Source organism: Equus przewalskii, chromosome 25 (assembly GCF_037783145.1).
Source record: "Equus przewalskii isolate Varuska chromosome 25, EquPr2, whole genome shotgun sequence".
In the NCBI taxonomy this organism is placed as follows: domain Eukaryota; kingdom Metazoa; phylum Chordata; class Mammalia; order Perissodactyla; family Equidae; genus Equus; species Equus przewalskii.
The window spans coordinates 7728420-7748833 of NC_091855.1; the positions used below are offsets into that span (position 1 = coordinate 7728420).

General features: G+C 35.9%; 1 protein-coding gene across 1 annotated transcript in view; it reads left to right on the plus strand.

Annotated features, from left to right (window-relative positions):
• MNAT1 (MNAT1 component of CDK activating kinase) overlaps positions 1–20414 on the plus strand; it is a 218372-nt gene that overhangs the window by 73167 nt on the left and 124791 nt on the right. Inside the window, exons 5-6 of the mRNA XM_070593141.1 lie at positions 4104–4244; positions 15709–15834. Coding sequence (XP_070449242.1) covers positions 4104–4244; positions 15709–15834 — 267 coding nt within the window. The remainder of the gene's footprint in view (positions 1–4103; positions 4245–15708; positions 15835–20414) is intronic.

The following is a 20414-nucleotide window of genomic DNA, read 5'->3' on the forward strand; positions in this document are numbered from 1 at the left end:
ATTGAGGTAATATTGGTTTAAAACATTACATAAATTTCAGGTGTGCATCATTATATTTTGACCTCCGTGTAGACTACATTGTGTTCACCTCCAACAGTCTAGTTGCCATCCATCACCAGCCACATGTGCCCTTTTATCCCTCTTACCCTCCCCCCACCTCCCTTCCCCTCTGGTAACTACCAGTCTATTCTCTATATGAATGTGTTTGTTTATCTTCCACATATGAGTGAAATCATGTGATATTTTAGACCGGTTACTTTTATATTTTAGCAGGTGAATCTTATCTTCAAATGAAAGCTTGCTCAGAATACTTTGGTTGAAGTGATAATGGGAGGATAGGCTGGATTCTCATCTGCTCAGTGTACCTTAAGGCATCTTATTAGGGAATTCTCAGGATTCCTTAGAGTAATGTTATAAAAACCTTGCTGTTGATGATTATCATTGAAGGGTTTTAAGCAAGGAAATAAGAAGGTATTGCCCTTATTAGAATAGATTTAGTGGTTTTATGGAGGTTGAATTTGAGAGCATCAAGCTTGGAGTTCAGGAGACTAGTGGGAGGTTATTGCAGTCATGTAGGTGAGTTAAGAGGTGCCTTAAACAAGGAATGGAGCACTATGGATGAATTAGGGAAATATTTTGAGTTTAAAATAGCAAGTCTTGGGGATGGATTAGAAGTGGCAATTGAAGGCAAAGGGAGTTGATTGGGTAAGGCAGTGCTGTTAGGAAGAACACAGAGATGTTTAATCTTTTAACCAGCTTTCTTTCTCTCAGTCCAAAACCTTCTTCATTGTTCCGTCAATGTTTGATTTTTAATGATGGTTATTTTCCCACTTATTCAGTCAAATAACTAGGAAACCAATATTTACTGAGGCCTGCTTTGTACAAAATACTCATATGTTCTATTTCAGTGAGAAAATTGAGGCTCCCGGTTCTTCATTGCCAAAGCCAATAAACTCTTTATTAGTCTGAATCTCATTTGGCCTGTAGGCAGTGCTTAGTGCAGGCTTCTCTCTTGGTGTTGAAACTTCCTTAACTTTTGTGGGGCTACTCCATTCTCCTCCTCATGCTGCTGCTCTCTCCTTCCTCTTTCATCCTCTTAGGAGGCATATCTTTCTTTCCTGTCTCTCTCTCTCTTTTTTTTTGTGAGTAAGATTGGCCCTGAGCTAACGTGTGTTGCCAATCTTCCTCTTTTTGCTTGAGGAAGATTGTTGCTGAGCTAACATCTGTGCCAGTCTTGCTCTGTTTTATATGTGGGATGCTGCCACAGCATGGCTTGATGAGCACTGTGTAGGTCCGCACCCAGGAATAAAACCTGTGACCTCCAGGCCTTCGAGGCAGGGTGTGTGAACTTAACCACTATGCCACTGGGCTGGCCCCCTCTTTCCTGTCTCGTAAGCACAGGTTCCTCTCAGTGCTTCTCTTTATGAGCTACCCCTTTATGCTGATTGCTCTGAAATGTTTCTGCAGCCCATTGTGTTTCTCCTGAGCTCCTAGAATTACATTATATACTATATCACTATATCTATATGGTAGATACATATTATTTATCTATAATATGTTCTTTCTGGATGTATTATAGGCACTTGTAATTCAGCATTTGACAGCTGAACCTTTTTTAATCTTCTCTCTCACACCTATTTCTCATATGTTCTTTCTCCAAATGTTCAACTCTTATCTGGACAGTCTTCACGTACTGTTGATAATCTTTCCTTATCATTTTTCAAACCTGGTTCCTCCTCTAAGTTTTATTATTTTTGCCTTATTTAGAGCTCTCATCACTTCTTACCTGGATTGTTGAAATATTCTTCTAACTAGTCTTCTTGTCTTCAGTCTTGAATCCCATTGATCTGTATACTTTACTGTTTCTAGTCATCTTTCTAAATGCATTTCCTGAATGTCTTCAAATGTCTTCCTGATTGCCTTAGTGTGGCACAGATTCTCTTAGTATGGTAGGATAGACCCTCATGATCTGCCCTTTGCTTGCCTGTTCAGCTTTGTCTAGAGCCTTCTTCTGTACTTCATGACTTCATACCCCAATACTTCATGACTTGGTCATACCAAGCATTCCTGCTTGATTCATGTCTTTGTACCTCGGTTTAGTCTGCCTAAATGACTGTTACACTCTCCAAAGGGGAGAAATACCTACTGTTTGAAATCTTAGCTCAACCTCCATGTTTTAGTTTCCTAGGGCTGGCTTATAATAACAGAAATTTATTCTCTCATAATTCTAGAGGCTAGAAGTCTGAAATCTGAAGTCAAGGTGTCATCAAGGCCATGTTCTCTCTGAAAGCTCTAGGGAAGAATCTTTCCTTGCTGCTTCTGGTTTCTGATGTTTGCCAGCAACCTTTGGCACCACTCCAATCTTTGCCTCTGTCTTCACATGGCCTTCTCCCATGTCTGTCTGTATCTGAATTTCCAGTATGACATCATCTTAATTTGAGTACATCTGCAAAGACCCAATTTCCAAATAAGGTTACATTTACAGGTACCAGGGGTTAAGATTTCAACATATATTTTTGGGTACACATTCAACCCCATGACACTCTATATGAAGTCTTTTCTGACTCTGGCTGTCCTTTATCATTGCCAGGAGGATTTACATATTGCTTATATGTCACTGTTTTAGGCTCATCCTTTTCTGCTTATGGGCCTCCTATCAAGTAGTTCACTTTTCCACCCTCGTATCACAGCCCCTCAGTTTTTATATTTATTCTTACTAATCATTTTGGATCAAGTTTGAATTCGCTTCTCCACTGGAGGCCTGAGTCAGAGTAGCAACCTCACTAAGTAACAGAGGAGGAAAAATTTGTAAAATAATAGATAGAGATTTTAATAGGACTTAGCAACTAGTTTAAGGGGCTTGGGGAGGGAAGAGGGAGTAAACAAAGATAACTTTGAGGTTTCAGCTTAAGTTGACTGAGACGTAGTATAGGTTAGCAGAAATAAGGAATATAGAAGCATAATCAGCTTTACAAGAACAGATGCTAAGCTTAATTTTATATATACTGAGTTTAAATTCTAAGTGAGACATTTTTGTCTGAGAACCTTGTTTTTTGAGGGGTTTATCTAAGGTCTGAGTTGAAAAAATCAAATAGGTTTTAAAATATTATTTTACATAAAAAATATACTTTTCTCCCAGGTCTCTGTTAATTCATACGTTATGCTAGTGATCCTCAAACCTGTTATGCTCTCTTCCCCATTCTATATTCACATTGAAGTGCCATAAATTCTCAATGTTCTGTTGAATTAAAAAAAAAATACTACAACGTTTTCAAGAGCAACAGTCAAGATTTTAAAATAAAACCATTCAGATTTTACTGTATTTCTCATTAATAAGACTTAGAGAGCACAGACTATTTATTTTAAGTATGAATTAGAGTTGGAATAAATTTCAAAGCCTGAAAGCATTTAATATTTCTGAGGAACTTCATAAAAGGGGAATGAGTAGATCTCTAGTTCATTCTGTCTGCGTGTAGCTTTGAACTTTGAATTTTTCAGTCCACAAAGAGGACTCTTGAAATTTAAATGCTTGTGTTAGAAAATAACTTCAATTTTTCAAAATTTACCCTGAGTGAATGCTATTTGGAACTCTAGCATCATGAAGATTTATTTTAGCTTGGGAAAAATAACTAAGTACTGTGATAAATTTTCATTATCTTATATGTTCTGGAAGTTTTTTCTATTAAATAAGCCAGACTTTTAAATGGAGTATTTCAATCAATAGTTCTGTGTGGAGATTGTCTGTCTGTTATTGTTGTTGGGTTTTTTGTTTTGTTTTCCTTATTAAATCTCCTAAAATGAATGGCTTGAAACTGTCTGTAATAATTATAAATAAATAAACCCATTACTGAGCACAGTTCCTATAGGTCCACAGCTGGGCTCAGCATTCTTTGTTTAGGTGTTTAGTCCTAGATGACATTCTCCAATAGTAACATATCCACATGGTATAAAATGGATTCTGGTTCCTTCAAAGTGAAATTGCTGCACTATTAAACAATAAGTGATGTGTGTTTTATGCTTCCAAGAAAGAAAGTATCAGAGAGTGAGGGTTGATTTTGGTTATTGAATTTATACTGTGCTATATATAAATGTTTCTGTTTTAGACTCGGGAACAGGAGGAATTGGAAGAAGCTTTAGAGGTAGAACGACAGGAAAATGAACAAAGAAGACTATTTATACAAAAGGAAGAACAACTGCAGCAGATTCTAAAAAGGAAGAATAAGCAGGCTTTTTTAGATGAACTGGTACGTATTAATGCTAATTGTGATTAAAAAATCAGTAGTTTTCAGGGTTTAGCTTTCCTATTTATTATGCTGGATAATGATATTTAAATGGCATTTCTATAGTTTGTGCTGATGTATTCAACTTCTGTGCCTTTGTTTTTTTAAAAACTTGTTGAGAATGGGCTATGTGTTCTAGAAGTGGGTGGAAGTAGAGAGGAGGAGATGCTAAGAGCAGAGTTCTTGAAGCTCCACTCCTCTGGGGAAGCTGATCTATGAGGGAACCTTCCTACTGAGTGAAGAGCCTGTGAATTGGAAAGGATCCTGATAGCTAGTTAGTCCCAGTTCCTCTTTGGAAAAGAAGTTGCTGTCACTTCAGAGGTGTGCCCAGCCTCTGCACTGCAGGTTTTCAAGGTAAAAAAAAGTTTGAAAGGAAGAGAAAAAGAGGAGAGTGATGTCAGCATCGTTGTGGAGTGAGCTCTTCCCTTAGTCTCTCCGCCCTAATATACAACGAAAGTGACATCCATAAAGCAACAGACGACACCCACCCACACAACACAACAGATGTCTGAGAGATCCACACAGATATATGTCTGAAGGTGGGAGTGCTGGACCCCCTGGAAGGCAATAGAAGGAGGTAAGTAGATCTCTTCTACCTCCACCATTGGCAGCAATCTAGGGCGTGGGACCTTGGGTGGTGGCTGACGCATGACTGAGAGAAGAAAGAGGAAAAGACAGCCTTCTGTGGGAACACTTTCACTCTCAGAGTTGCCTCCCAGTCCCTGGGAATGCTCCACTCCAAGGCAGCTAAGCAACTGAGAGGGTGTCCCAAAAAGTTGAGCAGACCCAAGTGTGCAGCCAGTGAGTGTGGAGCAGTAGTGCAGAGCAGGAATGTGGGCAGGAAAGAATGTGCCCCCTCCCCCTCATTCCACCTGGTGCATCATCTCTGCCATCAGCCAGGGCAGGGGATCCTCACCAAAGCACCTGTGCCTATGTGTGTAAAGCAGGAGTGGCCACATGCAGAGAGCCCTTTTGGCAGAGCTTCCAACGGACAGGAACAACTGCCAGAGGTCATGATGGGCTCAGAAAACACAGACTGTGCCCCACCCAGTGGTGGCAGGTGGAATCTGTGACCAGATACCGCCACTATGTGACAGCAAAAGTCCTCCCCATCAAATAGCATGAAGAAATATATTAACACTACAGACGAGAAGGAAAATGACAAGTACCCAAGAATGAATCCTGAAGTCACAGAAGTTTACAATCTAAATGACCGGGTATTCAAAATAGTTATCATAAAGAAACTCAATGAGGGGCCTGCCCATGACTGAGTGGTTAGGTTCACATGCTCCGCTTCGGTGGCCCAGGGTTTTGCCAGTTTGGATCCTGGGCATGGACATGGCACCGCTCATCAGGCCATGTTGAGGTAGCATCCCACATGCCACAACTAGAAGGACCCACAACTAAAATATACAACTATGTACTGGGGGGATTTGGGGAGAAAAAGAAAAAAAAAAAAAGAAGATTGGCATCAGTTGTAAGCTCAGGTGCCAATCTTTAAAAACAAAAGAAACTCAATGAGTTACAAGAAAACTCAGAAAGACAGTCAGTGAACTCAGGAATAAAATTAGTGAGGAGAGGAAATTCTTCACAAAAGAGATTGAAACTATTTAAAAAACCTAATCAGAAATGTTAGAGATGAAGAACACACTGAATGAAATTTTTTCAAAATCTGGAATCCTTAAAAAACAGAGCTGATCTTATAGAGGACAGAATTAATAATTTAGGGGACTGAAATATAGCAATGCTTCAGGTGGAGGAGGAGAGAGAACTAAGACTAAAAAGAAATGAAGAGATTCTCTGAGAAATATCTTAATTATCAAATGCAACGTAAGGATTATAGGTATTCCAGGGGGAAAAAGGAGCAGAGAGCTTGTTCAAAGAAATAATAACTGAGAACTTCCCAAACATGGAGAAGAAACTGAAATTACTTGTAAATGAAGCTAATAGAACTCCTAATTACTCTAATGTAAAAAGATCTTCTCTGAGGCATATATTAGTAAAACCAGAAAAGTGACGAGAAAACATATTAAGGGCAGCAAGGCCGAGGAAAATAACCTACAATGGAACCCCTATCAGGCTTTCAGCACATTTCTCAACAGAAACCTTACAGGATAGGAGAGAATGGAATGATATATTCAAAATACTGAAAGACAAAAACTTTCAACCAGGAATACTCTATCCACTGAAACTATCCTTCAGGTACAATGAAGCTATAAAAACTTTCCCAGATAAACAAAAGCTGAGGGAGTTAATCGCCACAAGACCCCTGCCCCCTCCTTACTACCCCCCCCTCCACAAGAAATGATCAAGACGGTCATCATACATGAAAATAAAAAAAACAAAAGGTTTTACAAAGCCTTGAGCAGGGAAATAAATAGGCAAAATCAGAACGTTGCATCTCTCTATCAGAACAGTGAGCAAACACTCAATTATAGCATTAGAGATAAAGGGAAGGAAAGCATCAAAAATAACTGTATTCACTACATTTTAATCACAAACTCACAACACAAAACAGGATGAGTTGTGACAACAATAACCTAGACAGGGAAGAAGAAAGGGGTGGAACTTGCTTAGATTAAGAAGATAAGAGGCTATCAAAATGTGGAGTATCTCATCTGTGAGATCTTTTATACAAACCTTGTGGTAACCACTAAACAAAAAATCAGAACAGAGACACAAATAATAAATAAAGAGAAAAGTGAGAAAACCATCATAGAGAATCACCAAACTGAATTGGCAGTTGGAAATACACAGGATGAGAAACATGGGAAATACATAACAACTGGAAAACAAGTGATAAAATGGCAGTATTAAACCCTCATATATCAATAATCACTCTAAATGTAAATGGATTGAATTCTCCAATCAAAAGACATAGAGTGGCTTTATGGTTTAAAAAACAAGTCTCAACAATATGCTGCCTCCAGGAAACACAGCTAAAGAGAAACACAGGTTCAGAGTAAAGGGATGGAATACAATACTTCAAGCTAATGGCAAACAAAAAAAGCAGGTATTGCCATGCTTATATCAGACAAAGTAGACTTCAAGATAAAAAAGTCTGTCTTTCGAGAGACAAAGAGGGGCAGCATATTACTAATAAAAGACACTCCACCAAGAGGACATAACACTTATAAATATATATGCACCTAACATAGCACCAAAGTACATAAAGCAACTATTAACAGGCGTAAAAGGAGAAATTAACAGCAACACAATTATAGTAGGGGACCTCAGCGCCCCACTTACATCAATGGATAAATCATCCAGATAGAAAGTCAGCATAGAAATATTGGAATTAAATGAAACAGTAAACCAGTTGGACTTAACAGATATATGTAGAACACTCCGTCCAAACTCAGCAGAATATACATTCTTCTCAAGTGCACATAGACCATATGTTGGGAAACAAGGCAAGCCTCAACAAATTTAAGAAGATAGAAATCATATCAACCATTTTTCCAACCATCATCCTATGAAACTAGAAATCAATTACAAGTAAAATGCTGGGAAAGTCACAGACACGTGGAGACTAAAGAGCAGGATACTGAACAAGCAATGAATTATTGAAGAAATTAAAGGATAAACCAAAAAATATCTGGAGACCAATGAAAATTCACCATACCAACTCATATGGGTTGCAGCAAAAGCAGTCCTAAGAGGGAATTTCGTAGCAATACAGGCCCACCTTAACTAACAAGAAAATTCTCAAATAAGGAATCTTAAACTACAACTAACAGAACTAGAAAAAGAAGAACAAAAAAAGCCCAAAGTCAGCAGGAGGGAAGTAATAAAAATTAGAGCAGAAATCAATGAAATAGAAACCCAAAAAACGGTAGAAAGTGTCAGCAAAACTAGGATCTGGTTCTTGGAGAAGAGAAATAAAATTGACAAACCCATAGTCAGACTCACTAAGAACAAAAAGAGAGAAGGCTCAAATAAATAAAATTAGAAATGAAAGAGGAGAAGTTTACAACAGATACCACAGAAATACAAATGACTATATGAGAGTGCTATAGTGCTATGAAAAACCTATATGCCAACAAACTGGACAATCTAGAAGAAATGGATAAATTCTTAGACTCATACAACCTCCCAAAACTGAGTCAAGAAGAAATGGAGAATCTGAATAGACCAATCACAAGTAAAAAGATTGAAAAGGTAATTGAAAACCTCCCCAAAAATGAAAGTCCAGAAGCAGATGGCTTCTCTGGAGAATTCTATCAAACATTTAAAGAAGATTTAATACCTGTGATTTTCAGAGTATTCGAAAAAGTTGAAGATGACAGAACACTTCCTAACTCATTCTGTGAGGGCAACATCACCCTGATCCAAAAGCCAGACATGGACAACACAAAGAAGAAAAATTATAGGCCGGTATTGTTGATGAACACAGATGTGGAAATCCTCAACAAAATGTTGGCAAATTGAATACAGCAATACATTAAAAGGCTCATACACCAGGGTCAAGTGGGATTTATGCCAGAGATGCATGATGGTTCAACATCTGCAAATCAATAAATGTGATACACCACCTTAACAGAATGAGGAATAAAAATGTAGATGTAGAGAAAGCATTTGACAGGATCCAACATCCATTTATGTTAAAATCTCTCAATGAAATGGGTATAGAAGGAAAGTACCTCAACATAATAAAGGCTATATATGACAAACCCACAGCCAACATCATACTCAGTGGTGAAAGACTGAAAGCCATCCCTCTGAGAACAGGAACAAGACAAGGGTGCTCATTCTTTCCACTCCTATTCAACGTAGTACTGGAGGTTTAGGCCAGAGCGATTAGGCAAGAAAAAGAAACAAAAGGTATCCAAATTGGCAAGGAAGAAGTGAAACTCTCACTGTTTGCAGATGACATCATTATAGAAAATCCTAAAGAATCTATCAGAAAACTATTAGAAGTAAACAATAACCACAGCAGAGTTGCAGGGTAGAAAATCAAACTTAAAACATCAGTTGCATTTCTGTACCCTATGAACTAACAGAAAGAGAACTCAAGAATACAATACCATTTACGATCACAACAAAAGAATAAAATATCTAGAAATAAATTTAACCAAGGATGTAAAAGACCTATACACTGAAAACTGTAAGACATTATTGAAAGAAATTGATGATGATGTAAATAATTGGAAAGACAGTCCATGCAGGTGAATTGCAAGAATAAACATAGTAAGGTGCCACCCCGGTGGCACAGTGGTTAAGTTCACATGTTCCATTTTGGCGGCTCGGTGTTCACTGGTTTGGATCCCATGTGCGGACCTGTGCACCGCTTGTCTAGCTGTCCTGTGGCAGGTGTCCCACATATAAAATAGAGGAAGATGGGCATGGATGTTAGCTCAGGGCCAGTCTTCCCCAGCAAAAAGAGGAGGATTGACAGCAGATGTTAGCTCAGGGCTAATCTTCCTTAAAAAAAAAAAAAAACATTCTTCACAGGAATAGAACAAAGAATCCTAAAATTCATATGTGGCAATAAAAGACCCCGAATAGCTAAAGCAATCCTGAGAAAAAAGAACAAAGCTGGAGGCATCATAATCCCTGACTTCAAAATATACTACAAGGGTATAGTAATCAAAATTCTGTGGTATTGGTGCAAAAACACACACATAGATCAATGGAACAGAATTGAAAGCCCAGAAATAAAATCACACAGGTATGGACAGCTAATCTTTGACAAAGGATCCAAGAACATACAATGAAGAAAGGAAAGTCTCTTCAATAAATGGTGTTGGGAAAACTGGACAGCCACATGCAAAAGAATGAAAGTAGACTGTTATCTTCTACCATACAGAAAAATTAACTGAAAATGGATTAAGGAAGGTAAGATGTGAAATCATAAAACTCCTAGAAGAAAATATAGGCTGTACATCTTTTCACATCGGTCTTACAAGCATATTTTTGAATACCATGTCTACTCGTGCAAGGGAAACAAAAGAAAAAGTAAGCAAGTGGAACTTCATCAGACTGAAGAGCTTCTGCAAGGCAAAGGAAACCAAGAACAAAATGAAAAGACAACCCGCCAACTTGTAGAAAATATTTGCAAATCATAAATCCAACAAGGGATTAATCTCCAAAATATATAAAGAACTCATACAGTTCTACCTCAAATAACAAATGACTCCATCAAAAAATGGGCAGAGACATTTGGAACAGACATTCTTCCAAAGAAGATATACAGATCCCAACAGACACTTCAAAAGATGTTCAGCATCAGTAATCATTAGGGAAATGCAAATCAAAACTACAGTGAGATATCACCTTACACCTGTTAGAATGAGTGTAATTATCAAGACAAAAAATAGCAAATGTTGGAGAGGATGTGGAGAAAAGGGAAGCCTCATACATTACTGGTGGGAATGCAAAGTTGTGCAGCCACCATGGAAAACAGTATGGAGATTTCTCAAGAAATTAAAAATAGAAATACCATATGACCTAGCTATCCCACTACTGGGCATTTATCCAAAGAACTTGAAGTCTGCAATTCAAAGAGACTTATGCACCCCTGTGTTCATTGCAGCATTATTCACGATAGCCAAGATGTGGAAACAACCCAGGTGCCCACTGACTCATGAATGCATAACAAAGATGTGGTATATATATATATATACAATGAAATACTACTCAGCCATAGAAAAAGTCAAAATCGTCGCATTTGCAACAGTGTGGATGAAGCTTGAGGGTATTATGTTAGGCAAAATAAACTAGACAGAGGAAGACAAACACTGCATGATTTCACTTATATGTGGAAGGTAAAGAAACACATGGGCAAGGAGAACAAATTAGTGGTTCCAAAAGGGGTTGGGGGTTGAGGGATTGGGCATAAGGGGTAAAGGGGCACATTTATATGGTGACTGACAACTAATAATGTACAACTGAAACTTCACAATGTTTATAAACTATTATGACCTTAATAAAATAATTATAAAAACCTATTGTCAATATCCACTTTATTTTCAGATGAGAGAGTCTTCTTATAACTGACGTAGCCAGTGTATTATTAATGGATTCTTTATATGTTTCTAAGTTTACTGAAAACACATTGTTTTCAATGCATTTGTCTCCTGATTAATACTGGTTTTCTAATAACTAGCTCATTTTTATTTTGGCTCCATGCTCAAGTTTATAGTGACTCTGGTTACTCTATGAGAACTATGTTCTGTATTTTTGCCTAAAAAAGAATATACTTGAAAGAAATGGCAGTATTTTGCAAGTTATTGGTGTCTTACACCAGTTAGCTCCCCAAGTAGTCAGCATTGTTAGATAATAGCAGTAATAATAACTAAGGTTTATGAAGTGTTTCATAGATCTGACAATATATTGTGTGATGCTTATAACCCGGTGTGATATTGATGAACTCATAACTAGAAAATCATCTTCTTCAGGAAAGTCTTTTTGCATTTTTTTCCTTTCCCTTTCTGTTCATGTAAGTGATTTCCATGTGGTGTTAACACAGTTAACTCCTTGGTCTAGTTGATATGCTGTAAGATATTATTGTGTGATTGGGGAAATACCTATGTGTCTATTTTTCTGCTGTACTTTTGCCAAAAGGCAGCTAACCTGGAATAAAAAGAAAAAGGAAGATTGCTTAAATTAGAAGTAGGTGGAAAAGAAGTAGGTGACAAAGTAAAGGAAAAGTAATGGTAAGGGCATTAATGAGGTTTAGACAGAAAATGCTTATCAGACACCCTGTCTACTTTGTGTGAGTGAAAAGTAGATTTGGTCTTAAAAATGAGGACAGCGGCATATAAAGTAGGATATGGTGTTTTCCCTAGAAAACTCCATTTATTTTTCTTGAAACTATTACATCGCAGGTACGACTGTAATAGTTGAAATGACACGTGTTGTGTTTTACTTTTTTCATAGGCATATATTTTGTGAGAAATTAAAAACCTTAAAGGATGAATTAGTAAATATTGATGTTATAATTGTTTTATTGAATGTTCTTTTTCTTATTTTATACAAAGAGGAACACATTTTTTCTTTGGTAATGCTTCTCCTCTATACAATTAATTGAATTGATTCGAAATATAGAACTCAGATATAAAATGTAACACTTATGATGAAACTTTTTAACGTAAGATGAAAACATTTGAAAAATGTTCCATGTGATACACAGAGTTTTTAGAGTTTATTTTGAGGTTAGCTAGCTGTGCATAGTAATTATTCTTGCATATTCTTTTAGTCATCAAAATACTAAGTTTTGCTGCATCATTGAGCTGCTCTTGGCGTGGAGCTCCCCTTCAATTCAGTGGGGCATGAAGCAAGATGTGAAACTGCCAGTGTTGGACATTGTGTATAACCTGGAGTTAATATTGGTTTTTGTGAGACAGCCCCGCCCCCCAACTTCCTGTTTTCTTCACCTGCAAGTCATTACTGCACATACTTTCTTCGCTGTTTAGATCATGTAACATGGTGGTTAAATAATCCTTAGCAATTTACTGTATTCATTCCAACAGTTAATTCCTGCAGATTGGGTTAGAATACCACTACAGTTTGAATTTCTTGTTTTCATTTTAAAATTTATTTTAAAAAATTCTTTGTTACTTTAATTTTTGAATATTTATTAAAAATTTTTTTGTTGAAATGTTAACATAAACCTTTAGTCCTTATTAACTAATTGAAAGAATTCATTAAATTTCCTTTTATCCTCTTGAATCCTTATTAAGTAGAAGAATACATTGTATTTCTTTTTCTATGTATGTTCTTGTGTTAGATTTTGTAAAAAAGATACCATTGACATTTGTAAATAGGTTTAGAAGCTTAAATCGTAGAAATATTTTCTGGATCTAATTTAGGCAACAAGTACTACTTATTAGAATTCTTTTCTCCTGTGTTTAGGTTTGGTCCTTGTGCTAAAAGTCAGTGTTTAACCTTTTAAAAAGCATTAGCATTACATTATAGTGTATGTGATAGGATTTTAATGTTATGGTCTTAATGTTTATGGCTTAGCATTTACCATAATGTTGCCTAAAAAGTCCATTTATTTAATCCTAACTGTAAATTAATTTTTTTAACAGTTTGGAAAAACACTTTTATATAGGTCTTGACTTATTAAATGTTTTTACATTCCTGTTTGAAAATTCTCTTCAGCTTATGTCTTAAATTTTGTATGGGCTAATATTGTTGTCAAATGCAGTAGCTGATTTTTATTAGAAATATTTTTTGCCAGATGGCTTGCTTAAAGTCACTTAAAATAATCTTTAAAAAATGGTCATTATAAAGATTTTAATGAGTATTACAGGCAGTCTTATTAAAATTTCTGTAAATATTAAACAGTGTACCTTCAGGCAATTAATGTAGGTTAGTTAACCTTCCAAGGTAAAATGGAAAGCTAAGAAGACTGAAATAACTTGAAAGGCTGATCTGCATTTTATGTATTCCTAAGAGCGTGTGTGTTTCTCATAGTTTATTTTACTCTCTAGATTTGTTGTTGTTGTTAGAGCTCCTACTTAATTCAACTTTAACATTTACAAAGATTTTCAGGCTCCAAAGTTTTGAGTGCTAACGTGGAATAAAGCATATTTCAAATAAATTGTATGACTTAGTATCAAAATTAGTCGTAGATTCCTACAATGTTTATTTTTATTAAATTTCAGCTGTTTTACCAAGACATTTTAATATTCAGGTCCTTTTATGTGAAAGTGAATCCAGGATTAAAACAAGCCAAAGTAGTGATTAGCAACTTTTTTTGTAAATGAACACGTTGCTTTGCTTTTACATAAGAACTTTTACTTTTTTAGAGTAAATACCAGGTATGGAAGAACATTTAAATTAACTTAGAGTATAAATTGGGAAGCATTGCTTTAATTTTTTAGCCAAGGAAATTTATTTTTCTTCTTTAGTTTTTACATATGAAAAGATAGTAATAGCTTTTAAAAGATATTTTGGGCTACAGCACATTTAAAATGTCCTTTAATTTTATATTTTATTATAAAGTTCTTAATGGGAAGCTAGAAAAGCTGCAGGAATTCACTGCAATTCCATTACTAATGCACTGGTAATACTTTGTTGTAGAATATGAAAGGTATCGAAGTATATTCTCATAGTATATTTCATTTATTTTCCTTCATTATTGCTAAAGCCAAGTCAAAAAGATTTTGTTCCTTAATAAGGGTCTATTTTGTAAATAAAATTTATGTTCTTCCATTTACTTTTAAAAGTTTTAACCTTTGTAACATTGCTCTTGCGAGGCACTTCTATTACAAAATCTTGAAGTACAAATTTGTTTTAGGATAATTCTGTTGAAATACATTGCTTGTTATTTGTATGACTTTTGTACTATAACCTTAAAAGGAATTCCTTTAAATATATTAATTAGCCACATTTGTGCCTAAAACTGTTAATAAGCTGTTAGATTTCAAAAGAAAATTAGATTCTGCTATATATTTGCTTTCATATTATAAAATGTTACTATAGTTTTTTTCACGATTAAATTCTGTGTAGTTACTATTTTAAAAATCAGTAGGCCATTTGAAGTATATGTGTGTTTTCATAGGTAACCTTGGTATAGGAGATACAAATGTGTTTGTACTTTAATTTTTGTTTATAGATATAGAAAGTACTGGGTGTATGTATATGTATGATCTCCTTCTCTTCTGGCCTTCCTCTGCATATGTTTCTATGTTCTTATTTAACTAACAACTCAGAAAGGAAAAAGTCTGGATATCATTTAGTTTAGACCTTAGCTCCACAGCACTTTAAACATGTAAGAAGACTTCATATTAAACAGAATTGAATAACAGTCGTCTACATATAAGAATTAGTTAGTTATTTGCTTGTGTTATTAATATTTGTGTGCATAGATTTGTGTAAATAGTGGCCCTGATTTACTATTAATATGAGAGATTAAAAATGTTTACTATCATTTTGTCAATTAAAAAATTTAGACTTACTTTCTAAAAATAAGTTAAGGAGAAAATATACTTTTGGTTGTACTTGACAATCGTTCCATTATGCAAAACAGAACAAGAATCATATCCAAACGGCCTCAGGTGAAATCTAATGGGAAACAATTTCAAACTGATCTGAACTCACTGGTAAAACGAATGTGTCTTTAGATAAACATCTGATCTAAGTTATAGTACTTTGTACTACTCTTTTTGTGATTAGCTTCTAATTTTTTTATTTTAATAAATGTGGTTGGCTTTACTAGATGAAATAAGACCTTATTATAATGTCTTTAATATGGAGTTTATAAAAATACTTTTTTGCAAGTTATTTTGATTTATGAGTCAAAAACAGCCTTTTGTTTATTATGGAATGTTAACATTTTTTGTAAAGTGTTGTCCATAAAGTGAATATTTAAGTTGACATCAAATGCATATAGAAAGGCATAATTTAAAATAAAAGACTTGCTCCTTTTTAGTTTTTCCTTTTTAACTTTCATTTTTCACTGTAACTTTTCTCCTAGGAAAGTTCTGATCTCCCTGTTGCTCTACTTTTGGCTCAGCATAAAGACAGATCCACCCAATTGGAAATGCAGCTTGAGAAACCTAAACCTGTAAAACCAGTGACGTTTTCTACAGGTATCAAAATGGTAAGCTTTATTTTAATTGCTTCTCTGAAAGATATATTTCAAGGATTATACTTCATATTTTTATATTGATTTCTGGAGATAAACTGAAAGGTTCGGATGTTTAAGAACAGTGATCTCAGCTGGATGTCTAGAAATATGAATATGTGTAGTGTAAGAGGAAAGTGAAAAGTAATGATTTTCAAAGTACACAGCACAGTTTTGTTGTGTAGGATATTGGGTTTGTATGTGTTTTCTTATTCTACATAAATTTTTAAGCTTGTAGTATAGGAAAACAATGTTTCTTAAAAGAAAATGCAGACTTCCAGTTCCTCATATGGCATGTAAGAAAGTTGGAAGTTGCCACTCCATTCTAACAAGTAAAAAGCTGAACACAGTGAAAACTGAACAACATTCCTTAGATCCGTAAATGGAGAGAGGTCAAAAGGCAAACCGCTGCCCTTAAAGTTGGAGAGATGGACAGAGAATGTGGAGAATCACAACTTACCAGAGCAGCAACCTTGCTGGGAGCCAGTGCTGGTGTAGGGAAACCCGAATTGTAATTGACAGATTGCTGGAGGCTCAATGTGGACAACTCTGGAGGTGAAAACTCCAGCAGCAATCGGCCTTTGGAGGGCCTCCAAATTTTTGTGAGTTTTACCTCTTGCATCTCTGCCAGGTTCTCTCAGTGAATATCAAAGAAAAATCTCCTTGTGCTTCTGGCAGCAGAAGGGAAAAGGAACCATTTTGAAATGTGCCAGAGCATTCTGTTCTTCTTAAGAAGGCCTGCCCTCAGGAGAAGCTGTTTTACCAGAGCCTAACCTTCTCTAGTTTTATCAGAGCCTGACGTGGGGGAAGGGAAATACCCAGCTCCAGCCACTCAAGCCTTCCATGTGGGAAGAGGGAAATACACAACTTCAGCCCACTCTAACCATCCTCCAAGAGGAGGGAGGGAGATGGACTGAGAAGCATTTGTGAAGTTCACAATCTAGAAGTAGAGGCTGTCTAAAAGACTGAGACCTAATATAGGACTGTACAGCTCAACCCCTCCCCCCCAAACCTTGCCACCACATTACTAAGACCTATTTATAGCAGCTCCTTTTACCCAGTGCATCATGCCTGGTTACCAAGAAAAAATTACAAGACATACTAAAAGGTAGAAGACACAGTTGGAAGAGACAGAGTGAGCATCAGAAACAGGCTCACCCAACGTGCAGGGATGTTTGAATTATCAGACCAGGAATTTAAGACAGCTATGATTAGTATGTTAAGGGTATGATTGGATAAAGTAGACAACATGCAAGAACAGAGGGGCAATCTTGAGAGATGGAAATGCTCAGAAAGAACCAAAAAGAAATAATAGAGAAAAAACCCGTTGTAACAGAAATGAAGATGACTTTGATGGGCTTATTAGTAGACTAGACATGGCCGAGAAAAGAATCTTTGAGCAAGAGGATTTATCAACAGAATTCTTGAAAACTGAAAACCAAAGAGAAGAAGACTGGGAGGAACAAGAAACAGAACAGAATATCCAAGAACTCTGGGACAGCTACAAAAGGTGTAATGTATGTGCAATGGGAATACCAGAAGGAGAAGGAGAGAGATGAACAAAAGATAGATTTGAAACAATAACAACTGAGAATTTTCCCCAAATTAACATCAGATACCAAACCAAAGATCCAGGGAGCTCAGAGAACACCCAGTAGGATATATGCCAAAAAAGACTACATCTAGGCATCTCATTTTCAAATTACAGAAAATTGAAGATAAAGAAAAAATCCTGAAGAAGCCAGAGGGAAGAAAACACCTTACCTATAGAGGAGCACTGATAAGAAGTATATCTGGCTTCTTCTCAGAAATGAGGCGAGCAAGAAGAGAGTGGATGAGAGAGTTAAGGTATTGAGAGAAAAAAGCTGCCAACCTAAAATAATGCACCGTGCAAAATTATTCTTTGGAAGTGAAGGAGAAATAAAGGTTGTCAGACGAGCTAAAGTTGAGGAAATGTTCTGCACTAGACCTTCCGTATGAGAAGTGTTATAAAAAACGTTCTTTAGAGACAAAGAAAATAATGTAAGTTGGAAATTCAGATCTGCACAAAGAAAGGAAGAGTATCAGAGAAGAAATAAGTAAAGATAAAATAAAAACTTTGGTTTTTCTTGTTCTCCATTGACCTAACACATAACAGTTTGTTTAAAATAATAGCAATACTGTATTTGACTACGTTTGCTTTTGTGTGCGTATATATGTGCAGATACACACGCATGCATGCTAATATCTAAGTGAAATGAATGACAATGATAATACAAGGGACGGGAGGAAGCAGAATTATTTTATTATCATAAGGTAGTCGCACTACCTGTGTTTCTCTCCCCAACTGCTCATTCAGCTACTTTTTTCTGAGTTTTAAAATTGCCTACCTGGTTTGTTGTGTGTGTGCTGGCTATTAGATTATAAACATCTCGAGGGCAGAGGCTGCATATTTTAACTTCATTTTATATGATTATGCGTATGTGGATACCTGAATAATATAAAATATTGATGATCAGTTTTAAACTTAAAGACGTAGAAAGTATTAACATCTTCAAATAATGAAAAAAAATTACTCATTAAGGAATTACCAAAGCTTTTGAATTAGGAGGCAGTATAGTATAGAGGCAAGAAAATGGGCATGGAAAGACTCAGATACAATGAGATTAAACCCCAACTTCACCATTTAGTAGATGTGTATCCACGGGTAAGATATTACTTTGCTCTTCATGAGTTTGTTTCCTCATTGGTAAATTTGAGATAATAATTTTAACTTTATGTGGTTGTTCAGAGGGTTAAAATGTATATATAAAATGCTAGACCAAGTGTGGGGCTGGCCTGGTGACGTAGTGGTTAAGTTCATGTGCTCTGCTTCGGTGGCCTGGGGTTTGCAGTTTCAGATCCCAGATGCAGACCTACACAGGTCAGTACTTGGGAACTGAACCTGGGCCGCTGAAGTGGAGTGTGCCACTAGGCCCTTAAATTGTATTTTTTAATTCACATATAGTAAAGATCATTCTTTGTAATGTATAGGGTCTTCACGAATGCAGAGTTGCATGTCTACCACCACAATCATAATATAAAGCAGTTCTATCGTGCCTCAAAATTCTCGTGTGCTACCCTGTCATAGTCAACCCTGAACCCAAAACCCCCCGGCAACTAGGGATCTCTCTCTTCTTTGTCCTTGTTGTTTTTGCTTTTCCAGAATGTCATATAAGTGGAATCATACAGTGTCTAGCCTTTTAGGTCTAGCTTTAACTTAGCAACATGCATTTGAGATCATCCATGTATCAATAGTTGTTCCTTTTTGTTGAGTAATATACTATTGTATGGATATACCAGTTTCTTTATCCATTCATCAGTAGAAGGGCATTTGGATTTTTGCCTTTTTTTTATGGTTATGAATAAAGCTGCTGGAAATATTTGCATACAATTGCATACATAAAATGACACAGTTTTTATGTGGATTTATTAATATTACTGAATATGGAGACTGACATAATATAGATGAAAATCTAAGTTTATAAGGTTAATATCTTTGTACTCTTTGGAAAAATCAATCCTCAAATTCAGGATGAAAAGTAACATTTATGGAGTACCTATTTATGCCAGGGGTTGATTTCACTGAACAGATGTTGGTAAGGATATCAACATTACAGAAGACTTTGTGACCTTTGATAGTTGTTTTTTAATAAAAAGTGTCATGTTTTGTTTTTATGTCTCCATGAAATAGATGGTATTCCTATTTTTGCAGATATAAAAACTGAATCTCAGAGAGGTTAGATCACATATAAAGAACAACACTGAAACTCATTGTCTGTTACACCACATTGTTTAATTAACGGCCTATTATAAAGATTATTCTAAGTATAATGAGTATAGATATAAATAAAAACTATAACAGACCAGTGAATTCTGATTGCAGGCAGAGTTTGTGACTCATATTTATTTTATACTATTTATTTATTTATTTTATTATTTTTTATTTTTTATTTTTTTTAAAGATTTTTATTTTTTCCTTTTTCTCCCCAAAGACCCCCAGTACATAGTTGTGTATTCTTCGTTGTGGGTTCTTCTAGTGGTGGCATGTGGGACGCTGCCTCAGCGTGGTCTGACGAGCAGTGCCATGTCCGCGCCCAGGATTCGAACCAACGAAACACTGGGCCGCCTGCAGCGGAGCGCGCGAACTTAACCACTCGGCCACGGGGCCAGCCCCTATACTATTTATTTTTAACTAGCTATTTTACTTACAGACTCCCAAATGCCTTTAGAAACTTTTTAATATATATATCCATATTTCTAGATAAGATTTCAGTTATACTATGACTATATAAGTAAAGAAACTGAAATATTTCATGTCCATAGTTGGGGAAATTTACAAATAACTAATTGTATACTATGAGCTTTATGTCATATTCTTTCCCATACCTTACCATGATGGAGGAAAAAGTAATTAATGCTCAAACTGTTAACTACAGAATTTATTGCAGTGGTTGAATTTATTCCAGGAAATCTTGTCTGATGATTTGGACATAGGCAGAAGTAATGAGACAGAGAGTTGTGAGTTTTATCAGTTA